The sequence below is a fragment of the Uloborus diversus genome, chromosome 4, assembly GCF_026930045.1.
Source record: "Uloborus diversus isolate 005 chromosome 4, Udiv.v.3.1, whole genome shotgun sequence".
In the NCBI taxonomy this organism is placed as follows: domain Eukaryota; kingdom Metazoa; phylum Arthropoda; class Arachnida; order Araneae; family Uloboridae; genus Uloborus; species Uloborus diversus.
The window spans coordinates 106725304-106744896 of record NC_072734.1 but is presented as its reverse complement, the minus strand read 5'-3'; the positions used below and the strand labels follow the sequence as shown (position 1 = coordinate 106744896).

Genomic DNA, 19593 nt, shown 5'->3' with positions numbered 1-19593 from the left:
ATTGCCAAAGAAAAAACATCCGCTTCACTCGCAAAATGGCTGGGTTCCTGTAGCGTGGTTGCTTGGCCGCGTTAGGCGCTGAGCAGTTCAATCTAGGATTTTTGTTTTAAGGCAACCGTTAATGTAAGTCATTGTTTTGGCGATTTGTTTTGAAAGAAAAGAAACCTTTGATTTGTTTTTATCCGAGTGAAATGTAAGACATTTTCTTTTTTTCTGACGACGATTTTTGAATGTTCCACGGGATGGTTTTTTTTCCGTTAGACGGATCGATTATGATAGCTTGGTTGCTGGGCAAGTTTTGCGATAAACAATAAAGTTGCGGAATTATTTTTACATATAAAAGATATTATTTGATGTTTTTTTTTTAAATATATATATTTATTTGGCGAAATATTTTAAATTGCAGTAGAAACCGCTTCACTTGCTAAATAGAGTTTTAAAGCAACTGTAAATCTAATTTAATGATTTGACAAAAAAATTTTAAGTTCCAAAAAAACTTAAATATTTTTTTTTTTGAAAAGATGTGTATGCATTTTATACAAAGAAAAATGATCATTTCACATTAGAGGGGGAGGGGGCGTCAATTTTTTTTATTCAACGAACTTCCATTAAATTTTAGCACATGCATCGCTGTGTGAGTACTGCTTGTATTAGATAAAATTAAAATTAAAGCAAAAAATGACATTCGATTTTATAGTCACAATATAAAAAAACAGTGCCAACCTTCTCATTAATGTTGTGAAAGTGACTAATGTGCACGCCAAACTCACCTGGATTCTAAAGTGCCTCCAAAAAAAACAAATGTATTTAATCCTTTTCATCTTGGATACTCCCCCTCCCTCATGGCAGAAAAAAGGTTGCTGTATTAACTGTTTATGTTAACATAAAGACTGAACCAAAGAGCTGATAGAATTCATGACCGATAAAGAGCGAGTTATTGATTGATATGATTGACAGTTGACTGCTCCATGTTTATTAGAGCGAACTTTAAACGTTCCAAACATAAAATAAAAATTGCAGTTTTTGAAATAATTTCACCTCAAAACAATGCAAGTAAAAATCCATTTATGTAAAAGATTAGCAATCAAAGTCACATCTAAAAGAAAATTTATCATAAAAAACAATCTGGAGTAAGATGAATTATGTAGGCTTGTCCATATTTTCAAAGTTTTTCAGGGGGAAGGGGGACAGAGGGTATGAGTTCAATGTATTTTATAGGAAAAAAGCAAAATGCATAATTGCATTATGTTTTGAACCCCCCCCCCCTTGATTGCCCAAATGATGTGCTTGTATGTAGGTAAATTGAGAAGGGGGGAGGGCGGTGTCCTACAGATGGATCATACAGCTTTCAACAAGAATATTAGTAAACGATGAATAAACTGAAGTAGGATTTGTGTAGCTACGTAATGCAATTTTGAAGCAAAGTCAGCATTATTTAAGCAAAAAATAAATTTTGATTTCCTAGAGAAATAAAGCCCAAGGAATTAAATATTTGGTTATAGAAGCAGTAATAAGAAGTGGTACTAACATTTGAAATAATTAGCCTTAGTAAAATCAAATCATCAACGTTAGATGGTTTGATAAGAAAAACGATTAATCACCATTTGGTAATGACATGTTGAACGATAGAATTTTTATTCTAAACACAACGATGGACTGAATTTACAACACCTGTTTTCGAGAATTCTAAATTAAAACCAACATTACAAGCAATAAAACGAAGAAATGGATCTTTTTGTCAAAAAAAAGTTAAGGCACTAAGTTTAAACATTTTCTTTTGAAGAAATAACGTTATAAAGGGAATTTTTACTCAAAACAGATAAATTGCCACTGTATCAATACTTTATTTTAATTATTATTTGATGAACATTAAAAAATGCATATTAAGTGCGCAGTCGACTACTGTGTAAATCAGTTAAACAGTATAGAACCTGTTGTTGATCTGCCTAAAAATAATTGAGTCTTAAGTGGAGTTTATTTTTTAATTGAAACATTATGTTGTACAATCCATTAAAACACAACTAAAATCAAATTTACAGTAGAATAAAAAAAAAATAAGGGTAATTAACATTTAAAGATGATGTGTCTTCTTAACAAAAATAAAAAAAAAATAAGCAGATTCATAAACTAGGATGATGGGCACACTATTTAAAATAAAATGACTTGTTACTACTTAAAAAAAGTTCCCACAACTTCACTGATATTGGCTGATGATTGGAGATATGTGAAGGAATGGGGGAATGTATCATATTTGATTTGAGTCATACACATAATATTTATAAGCAGTTTTATGTCCTGTGACAGACTACTGGAAACTGGCCGACTATAGGAGCTCTTACCTAGCATATTTTGAGAAAAATAAAATATTTATGTAAAAAATAAATAAATAAATAAATAAAATAAATAAAAAAAAAATGAATACCACAAAATGTTACAGATAGTGATACTGACACATAAAGCTGCTAATGGTTATTATAAAATCACTTTTTTCCTGAAAAAAATTAAATGAAAGGAATATTTTTGTGCTTCATTTTTTCATTTGCTTCCATGATTGTCAGTAGTTAAATTAAATGGTTACTAATAAGTTAGATTTCATGTTTTAGGTCAACCGTATGAAATTAGGCTGAAAAAACTTCAGGGGATATCAGAAATGAAAGGAAAGCTTTTGAAGGTAGTATTGGTTTTGAAATTTTCAAACATTAGTTGAAAATTTGTTTGCTTGCTTATAGTTTGTTGCTTAAAGTTTATTTCCATCAGAGCACTTGCAGTTGTATATTATTCATGTATGTACAGTGAAACTTCTCTAGAGCAACCACCCTTCATTCCGCGATAAAGCAGTCGTTAAGATATGTGGTCGTTTAAAAAAGTGTCAACTTCAAATCGGCAAAAAAATTTCTCCAAAAAGAGTACTGTAAATTTACAAATTTAAAAAAAAAAGAAACATGAATAATAATTGTCTTTGCTATTTATTTAGTATTGCATCATATAGCTTAAGCTCTACTACTTATGCATTTTTTAAACTTTCTTAAAATATGAAGAAATTTCATATTGTTTACTATTTTTTGCTTTTTGTGACAATACTTGTCTCTCTATAAAAAATATTCCATTCGACTTCTCTTAACACCTTGATGCTTGAAAGTTTCCCATTCTTTACAAATTTTGTTCTTTTTTAGTAATTTGGGTGCTCCCACAACTGAAAACCTCTAAAAAATTCCTTTCCGAATTTCCTTTTTTGTAAAAATCAATCACTTCTCTCCGCTGCTCCAACATTAAAATAACTTCTTTGTACGACATGTTTTAAGCACTAGGTTAGACGAATTTTAGCTGAAGTGCACTGTCATTTTTCTTTTACTCCCCTTAAATTCACACCAAATGTGCAAACCTAGGGATAGAGAGAACCTAGGGATTATCCGCAATTTCACTTGTCATCCCTTCCTTATACCTGTTGCCTATCAGTAAACAATGCATCAAGGTCAATTGACCAGTTTGGAATGTGGATTTTTTTTTATCGGGAAAAGTATGAGAGAAAATTTTTGCACAAAAGGCCAGCCAGTGGTTGTTCATAAGGGGCTGACTAGTGTTGGATGGTTGCATCTAGAAGACTTTTAACATTGAGTAGATAGGGGAAAAAATTGGTGTGTTGGAAAATTTGCCAGTTTTGTAAATTTACTTGCTAAAATGCTCAAGAATATCTTTACTCATTACTGGTTAAAAGTTGTGAGGATGAGATTATGTATCTTTTTACCTTTAAATTTGCAACTGTGCCTCAAAAACTGTATGCTTATTTATTTATGATTATTCATTCATTTGAAATTTCCAATGTATTTATTTATTTACCCATATGCAGGAACAAACTAATTTTTCTATATTTATTCATTAGTTCCACTATTGCCCTACATGTTATGTTATATTCATGCTTTTCTGTTGACTTCTAAGATGCTTGCCTCTAAAAGTTTGTTATGAAATGATTATTATGCTAATTATATTGATTTCTATTGTTTCTTTACTACATGTCTTGCAGAAGTTTAAAATCTTATTCTGGCATTGGTAAGTTTTTAAGCACAGGCGTCCCTCGTATAACACGGTACTTCTACAACACAGTTTCAATATTACACTGTTCAAAACTTGAATTTAATATTTCATAGTTTTGATATAACTTGAATGTTATATTTTTTAAATATAACATTCAAGTTATATCAAAAAGATGGAATTTCATTTTTGCTTAATACATTCTATTAATGGTTGATAACTGTAGTAAGTTTTTACTTTGTGTTTATGAAACTTGGTTTCGATATAACACGGTACACATCCCTAGATTTACATTATTTCTAAGTCTTGTATAACACGGTTTCGATATAACACGATCTATCTTAACCTAATTTTTCTCATGCACATGCATAATTAATATTAAAAATAAGTAAAAATGTTATTTAAAAAAAAGTCTTATATGACACGGTTTCAATATTACACGAAATGAATTAACCGTGTTATACGAGGACACCCCTGTATTGAAAATTTTGCCCTTTTAAATGTTGTATTTATTAGTGTAGATTATTTTGTTTGTTCAGTTGAATTTTTATGCTCCAATAATAGCATGTTTTTTTACTTGCAGAGTGTTTTGCGGGTAGGCTTTCAAGAAAGAAGATTACAATTTCGTGAAAAGTTAGAAATATTTGCATGGCAAAATCAGAGGCCGTCAGAAAGAATTTTAGATATTGGTAAAATATGTTTTATGAATATTATCTAATGTTAACATCAATGTTTTTTGTCATATACATCACATCATATTTTTGAAAAAAAAAAAGTTTCCACTTTCCATTTAGTGAAACTTTTTACCATCACGATTTGTCTGAAAAATTAATGCATGAAGCAAAAAATGTTCATTGATGTATGTTGCTGAAATAAGTTATGGTGTAAAGAAAAAAAATATTTAATCATATTTTTTAAATAAAATTGATATATTGTAGGAAACTGAAGTGTGTGAGGGTTTCCCTATTAATGTAAGGTTCTTACTTAATATGTTGTTTGAAGATTAGTATATTATTCATATCGTCAGAATGTTGAGCGTATTATAAACAATCGTTTCAAACTGTATGATACTGAAGATAGCAAAAATTTTTAATTTTCATTACGATTTTGAGCTTTATGCATTGTTTTCAACTTCACACAAAAGTAAATTTTTTACATCTGATCTCACTCCCAATGCTCAGAAAAAAGCATTTAGGCAGCAGAAGTAGACATGTTTTGATATGCTTTTCATGTACTAATGTCATATCTTTATACATATTGCTTTTTGAGCTATTCCAGGTAGTTTCAGAAATAACCGAAACTAAAGTATGAAGTTACAAAAAAGTTGTATACGCATCAAAAAGTAGTGACTGCATGGGATTACAAAACCCAGAATGTTACTCAACCCAAAGGTAGATCCAGCTTCTACTTTTGAAGGGGGGGGGGGGGGGGGGCTGTAGTCATTTTGGGCATAAAAAGGGGTTTGAGTTGAATGGTTCAAAATGTAAGTGCCAAAACGTAGCTTTTGTCTATCTTTGATTACTTTAGGGGGGGGGGATCATGACCCTCCGCCTGAAGTAATCAAGTAAAGTATTCATCTGGATCCATGCCTGACCCAGCCTCAGATAACGGAGCATTGAAGTCAAACTGGGTTTTAACATTTTTTGAGATTTTTGTTATGCCTTGTCTGGAAATACTAGTTAATTTTGAGTTTTGGCTCTCTTGCATTTGAAATGTGTTAGGATGAATAAAACTTTGAAAGAAATGATGAACCTTGATGAAAAACGATGAACTAAGATTACATTGATTCAATTTGAGGCAAGTCTGTATCACATTGAATTAGTGTGCCTCGCAAATTTAGCCTTCACCCTGGTAGCAGAAACAGTGCTACACTGCAACCATATATTGCACATTCTTGAGAATGTCTGCATACTGTGAATTGAAAATACAGTACCCTCCACTTATTAAAATCCCATTCATTCTGAGGAAATTTGATTTTATAGGGCGGCTGATTTTATAAACCAGCATATCCGCATTTAAAAACAGTCGAAGGTTTTAAGTTTTAAATACACCAAAAAAGAAATGAATTACTAAATTAATATTTTATTTTAAGTGAGTTTAGATTTTATCTAAGCTTGTGGTATTTTTTATTTGCACAAAAGTCTTAAAACATTGGCTGTTTTTTATTTGATTACTAGAACTTGAAAGTAAAGATTCACCGTCATTTGAAAAAGTTCATATAAGCTTTTGTAAGTTTCAACATTACTTCCTCTTTCCTCTAATGTTCATCGCATGTTACCAAGGCTTTTCTAAAGTCTATTGTTAACCCCTTGAGGACCAGCGCATGGAAAACGAAGCGCAGCTACGGGACCGAACGTTCCGAAATGGAACGCCGCCATCGGCCCGAGCATTTACAGCAGTTAAGCCTAACTGAACAAAAATATTCATATAAAATCAGCATTTCAAAATAATGACTTGAAATTTTAAATTTGCTTAAACAATGTACTACTGATTACTAATTATTAATATAAAGACTATTACATTATTAGAAGGGATTGAAATAAGTAGAATACTAAAACTTTTACTATGTGCACGAAGTTAAATAATATGTGCACAAAAACAAAGTTAGAGTTAGACATCGTGAGTGTGCAATCAAAGAAAAAGAAATGTAGCAAAAAAATATGTTCCTTATGTAATTTTAATTAAAACAACTTAGGTCAACGAATTTAAACTAGTTAAATTCCCACGCAACAAGTCTCAAAATTGCTTCATAATTCTCTCGAAAACATTCCCTTTCATTCACTTCGCTAACCATTTTTTATTGCAATGTTCCAGTCTCCAAATAAAAAAGAATAAATAAAGAAGAACAATATCAGAAAGGATTCAAAAATAATCATAAACTTCAGTGCCGCTTGAAATCATTCCTGTACTCTCATCGAACGGGGAATCCCAAAAGTCTGGAACACATACGCAAAAATATTTTAACCTTCCTCCCCTCCCCCATAATTTATTCAGCTAGATGTATATCTCTTTCAATTACTCGTAACAAGAAAAGAGAAGCAAAGATATAAACAAGAGCAATTGAGACCTCATAAATCGTATGCGCAGAGCAGTGATTCACTGTTGTTTACATAAAAAAAAATCTATCCCATTGAGAGGTCCAAATAAGAAACTAAAGCGTGTACATGAAGGTCAAATACCATGTGACTCGAATATGATCAAAGTTATAGCCATTTAGCGCCATCTATTATCGTTTAAATATTCAATTCAATCGTTCCATTTCGAGAAAGCGTATATGTGACGCTGGGACGTCAGCGTCGATCAGAGCGCGTAGCGGATATGTGCCGCTGGGCTGATAAGAGAGGAATTGTTGTGTAGCGTCCGCGTGACGCTGGGTGCGAACGGGTTAAGGACAAATTGGTAAAATAAATGCCTTCCAATACCAGGCGCGACATAATTTTTGGAAATTATATTTCATAATTTAATTATGTCTGTTTTAATTTCAGACATTTTCTAACTGTATTCTTTAATCTTTAAAATAAGCTCCCCAAAATCTTGATTTTATGAAGCAGCAATAATAATCTTTTTAAAGGATGGTTTTAACATTTTGAAATAGTATGATTCTGTTCTTCCGGAATAGATTTTAAAAAGCAGCTGATTTTATCAGTGTCAGTTACTGTAATTTTTTTTTTGCTTTCTGCGCAAATCTGTTGAATTCAAAGTAGACAACTAACAGTTCAGATTGAAGCAGAAAGAAAAAGTAAAATAAAAAAGCTTAAATCTATGAAGGAGTCCTCAGTGTCTGAGAGGTCAAAAGCACCAGCTCTGGCAGCTTCCTACGTTTCAGTTTAAAATTTTATTTTGAAGCTTTTTAGCCTGTGTTTTATTCTTAAAGCATTTATGGTTTATAATAAGCATCAATACTAGTTCAATGTAGATTTAAATTGCAGATTATTTTGGGCTTTTTTAATCTGTGTTGCATACTGCTGAAAAAAACGCTGCTAGTGGGGCACTACAAATGTTTTCAATCTATTGTTCTAAAAATTGTTTATGATTGAAATTTATAGTATTTTAAATGTATTTCCTAACACTAACAATTATAACCCCAGCTCATACATAACAGAATTTCTGGGAAAAAAAACCTATAATGAGAACATAACATTGAAAAACTATTGCAGATCAACCCTTAAAGTTAGCATAAGATATGTTTCATTCAACAATCATTTGTAAAACCTGTTTTTTTTTTTTAATTTTGATTTTATTATTATTTTTTCTTTTTTCAAATTTAAAAGCCCTACCAAAAGATAAAAATTTTTAAAGCATGTCAAATTATTTTGAACATGTTGTTGTTGTTCTCTTCTGGGTTGAAAATGAAAAATCGATGTTTAAAATGTCTCTGTCAGATATTCCTATTGTAACAAGTGTCAGGAGTTTCCCTTGTGTTTATTTTAGTTTAATATATGCCTACTATTTCATCCATATAATGTTTTGCTTTCAGATCTTTCTTTATCATATGGCATTTTTGATGTTATACCTGACCCTAAAAACATCAATTGTTGTGAATTTATGTGGGATCCTACGAGGGAAGCATCTGTGTTCTTAAAGGTATTATTTCATTAATGCTTTTTGCAGTTTTTTTCCCTTTAAATAAACATGCATTTGTTGCACGAAATCAGGGTTTGAAAAAAACAGTTTTTTTTAGAAAAAGTCCAGCTCACCTGGGTTTTTGATCAAATACCCGGGTTTTTTCAGATTTTTGATCAAAAAACCGTCTTTTTTAGGAGTTTATGAAGAATCATTTTTGTTTTATTTTCTATCTAAACATTTGTACAAAATTACTGCTTTGTTACTTTTACTTATATAGCTTATTTATGGTTTTAAATCGTGCATCTGTTTTTAATCTAGTATATTGTAAAAAATGTCAAAATTAAAGAAAATATATATGAATTTGAAAACAGTTTAATATTTCTGTGAAATATTGCCTTTTTTTTTTTTCTAAAACATGACCATTTAAGAAGGAAACATTTACATCTATTCAGAAACAAATTTTGTGAGTAACATTTTGAAAACAGTGCACTTTATAATCCTGAAATATATTATCTAGTAATATATTTTTCTCAGTTTATTCTCACAACCGATAAATAAGTTTTAAGATAAAAAGGTCAGCATAAAACATAAAGATGAAAAATCCCTAGCATTTTAATATTCATTGACTTAAGAAGTTGAAAATAAAAATTATCGCATGCATTTTCCAAGTAATTTCTAGTGCAGTTTTCGTTTTCCGTTTTCCTTTTATTCTGTCCTTTTTTATTAATAGAAAATATATCACTTATTTTCAGGAGGACAGAGGTTCACCCATATTTGAAAACCCATATGTGATAACTTTCAGTTTAATGTTAATTTGCAAACTGACAATAATTAATTTACCACTTAACATAAAATTTTGTTAACTAATTTTAACTAATGACTCGATTAATTTCAATTATTCAATTAATTTTAGTTAATTATCATATTTTAATAATCAGTTTTAATTGGATTTATCTTATCTTGTGTAATTATCAGCTACTAATTCTGCTTTAGCATGCCTCCTCTTTTTAAGTTCGTTCAACCTTGGACCCCGCCCCCCCTTAACAAAATTCTAGCTATGTGCCTGCTACCTTCTATCAATTTCTTGCTATCACCCTGTGCCTTGGACTGTTTGACAACGAGCATTTAGCATAAAAAAAAAAGTGTAAAATGCTTTTGAAATGCACTCGGTAGGGCGTGATAAACCATCAGAGAATTAATTGAATTTTAAAAATATAATTCTTCTTTTTTTTAAATTCATTATTTATTATTTTATTTTTGTTTACTCTGAGGCACTAGTGCAGCCAGAAATACCTTCTGTAAGGGTTTTTTTGATCAAAAATACTTTCTGGAGAGGGTTTTTTTCTCAAGAATACTTTCTGAAATGGGATTTTTCAATAAAAAATACCTTCTGAAGGTTTTTTTTTTTTTTTTTTAAATCAAAGCAGCACTTTCATATGCATAAACTACTGTGTTAGAATTTGCATTTATGTTAAAATCTATGACGGGAGGGGGTGGGGTTACCCCCCAAACCCCCTCTTTGCTGTGCCACTGTTCTGAGGAATACCTGTTCCAAACTCCTTTTCATCCAGGTCATTGAAGCATTCAAAGTCTTTCAACTCAATATACATAATATACATTAGTTTCAGTTTTGATTTTTCTTTTCTGAGATTGAATTTTGCTTCTAATACTTTCCTAAATTGGTCATTTTTTTTTCAGATTAATTGCATTAGTACTGAATTTACATGTAAAAGAAGAGGAGGGGAAAAAGGTGTTCCTTTTCGAATACTGATTGAGACATACAGTCATTGGGAAAATCCTGCTCAAAAACTGGACTCGGCCTCATGCTTGGTTAAAGTCTTCAAGGTAATAAATTTTAGAATTTGGCAATCTCATTCTTTCTCGTCTGTTTACCGAAAAAACATTTGTTTTTTATTTCCGTATATTGAACTTTTTCATTCAAAGGATGGAACAAAATGTTTGTCAATCTTCTTTATGTGTGCTTTCATATTTCTTTTACTTTTTAATTTTTTTTTTTTGTGTAATTATGTATAATATTTATTTTCAGTCTAAAGGTGCTGATAGGAAACATAAAACTGATAGAGAGAAACTGGAGAAATTACCTCAAGCTGAACAAGTAATTATTTATTTTTTACTTTAACTACAGCATTTATAAATCTCAATTATTGAAATACCAACTTTTTTTACAAAGCTGTGATATATTAAATGCTTAGCAAATATCAAATTCTTAAATTAAGTTTAAATAAAAAAATAAAATAAATATCACTACAATAACACAATTTAGTACAGTTATTTATCTTTTTCATTTTATTCTTTTTCAGCTCTATGTTTACAGTATAGTGCCTAGAAAGAGTAGTGTGCCGACGGGGAAAAGTGAGGTCAGATCTGAGGAAAATCCAGATGGCGCTGCGCTCGAGGAGTACGTTATGCTCCTCAATCAGACTCGTTTTAAATCAGCGATTGCATGCTGATTTCGCAGTTTAAAAGCCCCATTTTTCGGATTAAACTTATTTCTGCACAAATGACAAATTCTGTAATAAGTGCTAATTGTTACATGGGTGTTCATTTATTTTTTGAAGCATATAAAATTACCTTATGCTAATTTATCTTCAATGAAAATAGTAGACTATAAGGGGCCATTCATTAAATACGTAAGGGTCCCGAAGGGGGAGGGGGTTGGAAAAGCCTCTACATACCCCTACTGGGGGGGAGGGGTCAAACTCATTCTTACATAATATTTTCCAAGTCGGTATTTCACATTAGAAATTGCGCGGTCAAGTGATTTGGCAGAGATTATGTTTCATTTGCGCCTGGAAGGTAAGAAACATGTTAAGATAAGTTGTTTTTTTATTTCTTTTACAAAGAATGAATGGGGTAAAATATAATAAAAGAGTCGCATTGTGTATAGCATGTTTTATTTGTAATTAATATTGCATCAAAACAAAAAAAAAATGTCTAAAAAACATTTAGTTTGGATTCTTACTTTTCAGTAACTATTTCTTTACGCAAAAGGTTTAATTTAATAATGTGAATTTAATAACAATTCCAGTGATGTAACGATTCCAAGATTTGTTATTTTATTATTTTAAAAAGCGACAACAACATGACAGTGTTACAATTAAAAAATCTAAATAAGTAGCAATCAAAAGAACATTGTGATCAGGGCCGCGCCGAGCCTGATCGGCGCCGTCGTGCAAACATCTTTTGAGCGCTTTTATGCCCTGGCGTTCGAAGAAAATATAGCTAACACCTGGCGGGAGGTTTTGTAGACAAATATAAAACAGAAAAAAATATGTTTGGCAGTTAATTTATACAAAAAAAAAGTGTGAATATTTGATTTTGCAATATGGTGTACGTTTTTACTTCATTTCTTGAAATTATTTCGAGTTCAGCAGCTTCTCTGATATGCTAATGCGTTTTGGAAGAAGAAAATATATTAATATCTAACAATTTGAATATATATCTAATCTTTAAGTGATGAATAATTAATAAAACTTGTATGCCTGTCAAAACATGACAACAGGAGCAGTGACGCAACTAAGAAATAGGTTTAGGGGGCACAAATTGAAAAAGAAAAACTCTTTTAATAAGAGGGGTCCGGGTATTCTCCCCAGAAAATTTTTGAAATATGTAGTTTGAAAAACGCAATTTTAGACGGTCTTTGGTGGTGTTATGGGGGAAAAGGGTACAAGGCGATCTGTGGAAATTTTTAGAAGTTGGAAGTCTTAAAACATGATTGTATAGTTCATATCTATAGACGTTAGAATAAGGAATGGAACTGTGAGATTCTACCCGATCGTTTTTTTCTTTAAAAAATAGATAGAAATCAATTTTCCTTTTTTCCCCACCAATTTTTTGAAATTGAACAAAAACGCAATTAAAGACACTTTGAAGATTTTTACAAGAAGGGAATTGTGGAGCTCCCCCCCCCCCCCGAATTGTTTTTCAAAATTCCTGAAAACCTAAGCAGTAATCTATGATATTAGGAGAAGTGGTTCAGAGGCTATTCTAACTTAGGTTTTTCAAAAGACTTATGAAAAATTTAAGTTTTTATGATATTTAAGAAAGGAAGTTCAGAATTTTTTCTGAAAATGAAGTCTTAAAAACGTGATTGTAAGACCATATTTGGTGACATTAGGGCCGGCATTCTTTCGAAACTGAAGGTCTAAAAACCCAATTTAAGTGATTTTCGAATGGAGTTTCAAGCGATGTTGTTTCGGATTCGAGAGCTTTCTCGAAATTTTGTGAAATTGAAGATCTGGAAACAAAATTTAAGATGCTCCGTAATGCTTTTAGCGGGGGGGGGGGGGGGGAGCAATTCGGAAGAGTAGCATTTTGAAAGCTTTCTTATTCCCCCACTACAGAAGTAAATATTTTTGAAAAACATTCGACTAAGCATTCTGGAGGAGAGGGGGCACGGGGTGATGCAACCAAAGGGATATCCTCTGGACAACTCTGGTTGCGCTACGAAACAGGAAGTGACTGATTATATTTCTGAATTAAAGGATAATATTGCAGAGGGGATATTCCGCTAAAATCTGAAACTGAAACTTGCCGTTAATACGAATACTTCCAACTTACAAAGTCGTTAAAAAGGCATTGAATTTAATGTCTAAAACAAACACATTGTCCAAAGCTCTTTCTTAAATTGAATACACAAATAGTTGAAGAAAAAGGGGATGAAGGAATTGAGTAATCATGGTCAAGTCGTTGCTCATCGGAACTAAAAGTTAATCTAAATACAAAAAATGCATATTACGCACAAGTAAATAATATGCTAATGTGCTTACCGTATTTTTTAATGTATGATAACATGATGCAGTGGAATTACCAAAGACAGAGGTTAAAAATCACAAAAAGACATATTGCACAAATTATAACATATTCACCACAAGAACAAAAATGGGGAATAGCAAATTTCTTGCGCTGCTTCGTATGCTCAACCTTGTGAAATTATAGACATACCGAAATAACATTCATGGCTCCACATATGAAGAAAAATGCCGATGTATGCATTAATTAGCATTACGTGTTTTCAGTGTAAAAGGTTGCTCTTCTGAACAAGGGCCCCCATATAGGGGGGAAAGAGGGGGCTTGAGCCCCCTCTTTGAAACTAGAACTTTCTTGTTTTTAGTACTTTTTTCTTTGCAAAAATGTAAAAACATTTCTTCTCCAATCATTAATGAATAAGTTATTAAAAATATCAAATTTTAATGACTTTAATCTGTCCAGAAATCGGTTTCCATGGGGAAAATATCCTGCTAAACCATGGTTAAAATATCCCCCCTTACAATTTTGCATATGGGCGCCCATGCTTCTGAATAGCATATTCAGACACAACAAGGCATTCCCCCCCTGATAGATAGGCAGCAAGGAGGATTGTTTGTTTTAATGAGCAGTATAATTTCACAGATACTTTAATAGAAAAATGAAAAGTTCAATTATAATTTTTTGGTTGGAGATTTTTCCTCTCGTTTGGAGCATTGATTCGTAGAGCTCGGCGCCTTTTTGGCTCTGGCACCGTCGTGCGCTGCACAACCTTGCACATAGGGACGGTGTGGCCCTGATTGTGATACATGTTTTTGGATGCAAAAATTATTTTCCCGTTGTCGATATATAAGATTTTAAAGCCTATGGGAATTTTAAGAAAAGCGAGTCTCGTTGTTCCAAATTTAGCAAGTTTCGATGGGGACAGACATCTTTCTCACGCTCTGTAGATATGGATGTCCTGCCACATGCAGACGAGGAAATCGTCTGTGAGAAATTGGTACCTTCAATCCCTCGCCAAGTGTTTAAATTTGCCACTTTTCTTAAAATTTCGGGAGACTTAGATACCTTTTATCTCGATAATGAGGGACGATAACAATAATAATTATCAATTTTGTACAGGATTTTAAAAGGCTGAAATTCAAGAAAAAAAAACCTTTTTTTAAAAGGATATAACTTACGTGCTCGTTGATTCCGTTTGTCCGGAAGTCTTATGGTCGGTCGCTAACAGTTACCAGGCTTAGCGTTGCTGGAGATTTCCAACCTATTCTCCAGACTTATTAACTGTAGAGGTGGTGCTACCATATACCATGCCCAAGTCCGGCTCTTTCTCATTTAGGGGCCTCATTGACTCAGGAGTCTCTCGTTTCTGCTTTGAACTCATGCTGGCTACATGAATGGGGCTTGAGTCTCCCAAGTAGCATTAAAAACAACAACAAACTGTGCCCTAAGCCATCTCGATTGATAATACATTTGTCTTAATATATAAGCATCAAATTTTCAGAGTCTATTGAATAAAATTTTGTTTTGAAAACATCCTTGTCTTTGTGTCTACTTCAATAATGATCTTTGTATCGTGAATATTATTTTCCACATAATTTTCATTATATACAAAAACTACAATATTTGGAGATTTTTTAAATTTTATACAAACCCAATATTCGTTAGGCAAATTAATATGAACAATTTCATTTATAATAGATTTATACGTGGTTATTTCAATTTCATCTACCGAAAGATCAAGTTATATTTTTTTTTGAAACAGGGAACATTTTTCTTAACTGCATAATTCCTGATGGACCTTTTCTTTGGTAATTTTTTAGAAAAGTATGTTGGCCGATTTGGGGGAAATTGTCGGAATTGCCTCATCTTTCAAAAAAGGTTTTCAACGAGGAATCAAAACTTCCTCACCATTTATAATATGCTTAAAATGCGTTTCAATAAAATGTTTTTCGAAATGCAGAGCAAAAATTGAGCAATATTATCAAAAACTCTATCTAACCTGGAATTAACCAATTCCACTTCAGTTTTTCTTCATCTGCTGGAGCTTTAAAAAGCGCAACTTTTTCTTTGAATGTTTTGTATCCACTTTTGCACCCTGGTACGAACTAAGATGAAGCTTTATTTCTTTTAAATGTTCAACTTTGATGCCTCGATTTAAAGCCTTAAATGCTGTTTCATGAAATATTCACGAAGTAAAGGTAAAAAAGAGAAACGCGGAGCTAAATTGTAACAAAATCCCACGTCTACTAATGTAAACACCGCAAAATTGAACGTGCACCTTGACCACACTGCCCTCTAGCGGTTTTCATACAATTTGTCTTCAAAAATCGAGGGGGGGAAAAAGCGCCGGTCGGCACACTACTCTTTTTAGGCACTATAGTTTACAGATATGAATAATATTAACTGTTTTAGTAAAATTTCTGATTCACTTGAAGCATTAATAAATTTCCAGAAAAGTTCTTTTAAATCCATTGGCGTCGTCAGTTGAAATTTATTGGGGGGGGGGGGGACCATTCTGACGCTGTCATTTTCAAGTTGCATTAAGAAAAATTCGTGTATATATATATATATATATATATATATATATATATGTATATATATAATGGGTTTACATTTAATACGATACTTTTAAACCGGTTCATCTTGATTTACATAATTACACAATAAGAAAAATAATTAAATACTAACAAATACATTTTCTCTGGACTGCACATGGGATACGAATATCCGTGCTATTTTTTTGTGATCAATTTCGTCCAAGATGTTTTTGTGAACTTAGCATAAAGCAAAATGATTTAACAGCTTTTGTGTCATAGTCGACCTTAGATACAATTTCAGCTTTCTCAGCGCACTGAAGCTTCTTTCAACTTTACACGACGAAGGGCGGCACACCAAGAGTAGCCGCACCAAATTTTCAACATTTTGAAACAGTGGACAATTGAATTAACCGTTCTTAATGAATGAAATCATCAAAAACGAAATCCAGCTTTATTGAATCAGTTGCTTTATGGAATCAAAGCTGTTTAGAACGAAATGTGACTCATATAAGCCGCGACAACTGTATAATTAAATTTTTATATTACATAGTGATAAACCTTGCAGCTCTAAGTTCTTTGCACAAGTTGGATTCGAAGGAGTTTAAATTTAACGTTTTTTAAATTAAAATATTAAAGTATATAATTCATCGTTATGACATTCACGAACCTACGAAAAACACAACTACAAAAATAAAATAAGACACAAATAATTAAGCTCTCATAATATCATATTTTAATTATGCTACCTTTTAAAGTTTTTTCTTAATTTTTTCAGGTTTTTTGTAACAAATGCACCGAAATTTTGCTTTTTTGTTGAATCATCCATACACTCAATGCATATGAAACCAAAAAACAGCAAAAACCATGCCCATGTAAATACATTAATTTCTGATTTCTCAAAGTCAGCAGGGAAAGTGCCCCTCCTGATCCTCTTTAAATGACAGGCCTGCCTTGAGAGGCACACCTCACAGATTAAGTACTGGCCTACACAGAGAACAAACAGCATTTGGTGTATAATTGAATTCTGATCAGCGGAGGATGGGAAAGAGATAGAGAAATGAACTGCTTTTTTTCTGACACATGACTATAAGTTTTAAAATGGGTTATTTCAATAAAATTTGTTCAGTAAAGCTGGATTACTAATGGATAATTTTCTGTTAAGCTTTAATAACTAAAAGGAGTATTATTTATTCCATTAAAATTTATAAAAGTTGAAACATTTCAAAAAAAAAAAAAAAAGAAGAGAAAGTTGAACGCAATAGCTCTGATAGGACTCATAATGTCAAAATATTGACTGTAAAGCATACCTGATTAGCAGGCATTCAGGGGCTACTCGATAAGAGGTCACTGAATTTTCATAGACTTTCCTTTCCCAGAAAATTTTGTCTGACCAGTCTTCAAATTTCGAGTAGTTTTTTGCGAAATATTGCATTAAAAAGATATCCTCATTAGATGTAGTAATGTGGGTAATTAGGAATTTCATTCGGAAAATCGAGAAGTAACCCCATCTGAATAGTATAAAATCAGGGAGCCTCTGCATGTATTACACTAAACAGAATGGTACTTACCTATCACGGTCTTTTGATTTTTTGAAGATGGTTCCGTGGATGTTGATGATGAGTCAGTTGTTAAAAATTGCTCACGTTCATTTGCTGTAGAAGGTTTGCTACATTTTCCCGTTTCAAGCCACCTCTCCATAGCCGCAATCGAATATGTAAAAAAAAGTATTTTTACCAAAATAGGAGCGCTCTTCAGGTCACCTCCTCTCAAGGAGACCAAAAGACCACATGAAATTATCTTTATTTTTGTCGGAACGTCTTTTCATTTTTGTCTTTTTTTTCCTGGTCATCTTGCGCTTCTTTTTTTGTTGGTCTATCGGAAGTGGACATCACAGTATCCAACGTTATGCTGGCTTACGATTTGCTTTTGAAATTGCACATTAATTTTTAGAATCCTCCTCTTTTTTTTCTGTAACGTAATGTTTTTTTTGGTCAAATTTGAGATGCCTTAAACACATTTGAGAAACTGCGCTTCGGTAAGGTACTTTGAAGCCACGTGTTGAATAATGTCAAACACATGACACGTCTCCTTTCCCTCTCTACCCCAAACTTAACCTTTGACCAGCTAAGTGGTCTTCTAAATTTTTGAGCATCCTTTGGCCAGGGTGTTGTTGCCAGCTGCAAAAAACCGCCAAAGAGGTCTGGGTCTCATATCGTTTGGGTAACATTGGGGTCGCTATAAATTGAATCAAAGCGGCGAAACAAACACTGCAAAATTCAAAACAGAAACCTGGAAGCGCCGAGAAACGAGATAAGAAAGAAAGGGGCAGAAACTCAGAGCCCCGTCTGACTTCTGTTGACTTATTAGCACGAGAGTCGTAAAAAAGGAGGGGGGGGTGTCCATATATGCTGGAGACTCGACTATGGATGGTTGACATTGCACTCGGGAGAAGGTGTCCCCTTTCTAGCATCCTCCACTGAAGGTAGTATGCGCAGAGAGCAGAGCAATGGTTTGTCAATGGAGTTCACTTTCCGTTCACTATACACATCACCTATTTTGTTTTTTTTTCAGTTCATTTTTTTTTCGATGTTCATTTTGTATTATTTGATATGAATTAAACATGGTAAATTATGTATTATGCAACTGTTTCAAGTCTTCAAAGCAAAAATAATTTCCCCAAAATAATGAATTTCATCTTGACAATTATCGAGGGGGTCCGATTTTCAATATTGAGGGAATCCAGTCCTCAAATATTGGGGAGGGGGGTCCGGACCCCTTGGACCCCCCCCCCCCCCGGCCGCGACGCCCATGTTTAAATCTCCAAAGTTTTGATGCATTGAAAGGTTAGTATTGCTCCCTCAATAAGACCATTTACATAGAAAACTGTCAGGAAGAAATGTGTTCAAACGGCTTCAGAAAGAAAAATATTGGTCAAAATTTCAATTATTCAAATAAGTATGTTCATCACTGCACTGTAGGAAAAGGATTTCCATTGTGACCATGCCATATCATACCTTGGAGCATTATCAAACCTCATGAAAAGTTGTTCTTCTCAGGATTTCAAAATGTGTATTTAAATTTAGGAATAAAACTTGTATTATTTCCTATAGCAAATGGGGTTATGGTTTTGAGTTTGAATGTACAACTGTAGAAGGATGTAAACTGTATGTAAGCACTAAATTTCAACAATATGCATTGGAAAATTTATTATTATGTTTATATTCTATTATTTAATTTTTAGATTTATGTGGAAAATTGCTTAATAACTGAGTGTATAGTCATTTATTGCTTGGTTGTGTTATAGTTTTCTGCTAATATAACCAACTTTTTTAATTTTATGAAATTGTTGTAGTATTTTGTCTCATCCCATACATTCAAAGCTAATTTCTGTACTTCAGAGCCAGAGTGACGTAAATCCAAAAATTGTGATTTCCTATTTATTAGTGAATTGTATGTAGAAACAAATTCTGCATCAAGCCATGTGAACGTATTTTTTTTTTTAAAAATCCTTTTCAATTTTTTACCAGGGTTAAAAGAGCACGTGTCCCATCCTTTGCACACATCAGAAAAAAAGTTTTTCCTGTCTGTTGTAAAATTATCATAATGTGACTTACGTCCTTCTGGCTCTGAGGTACAGATTTGTCCTCCGTTAAATGATGGTCTTAGCAAAACACTCTTGATCTGACAATCT

At 32.6% G+C, this 19593-nt stretch overlaps 1 protein-coding gene across 4 annotated transcripts in view; it reads left to right on the top strand.

Annotated features, from left to right (window-relative positions):
• Positions 1 to 19593, top strand: part of LOC129220140 (transcription factor CP2-like) — a 74473-nt gene that overhangs the window by 31528 nt on the left and 23352 nt on the right. For all 4 annotated transcript variants that reach the window (XR_008580451.1, XM_054854490.1, XM_054854491.1 and 1 more), the window contains 5 exons: positions 2604 to 2671; positions 4613 to 4718; positions 8507 to 8613; positions 10294 to 10440; positions 10643 to 10711. Coding sequence is in view for 3 of the 4 variants with exons in the window: in XM_054854490.1 (XP_054710465.1) it covers positions 2604 to 2671; positions 4613 to 4718; positions 8507 to 8613; positions 10294 to 10440; positions 10643 to 10711 (497 nt within the window). In the remaining variant the exon portion in view is untranslated. The remainder of the gene's footprint in view (positions 1 to 2603; positions 2672 to 4612; positions 4719 to 8506; positions 8614 to 10293; positions 10441 to 10642; positions 10712 to 19593) is intronic.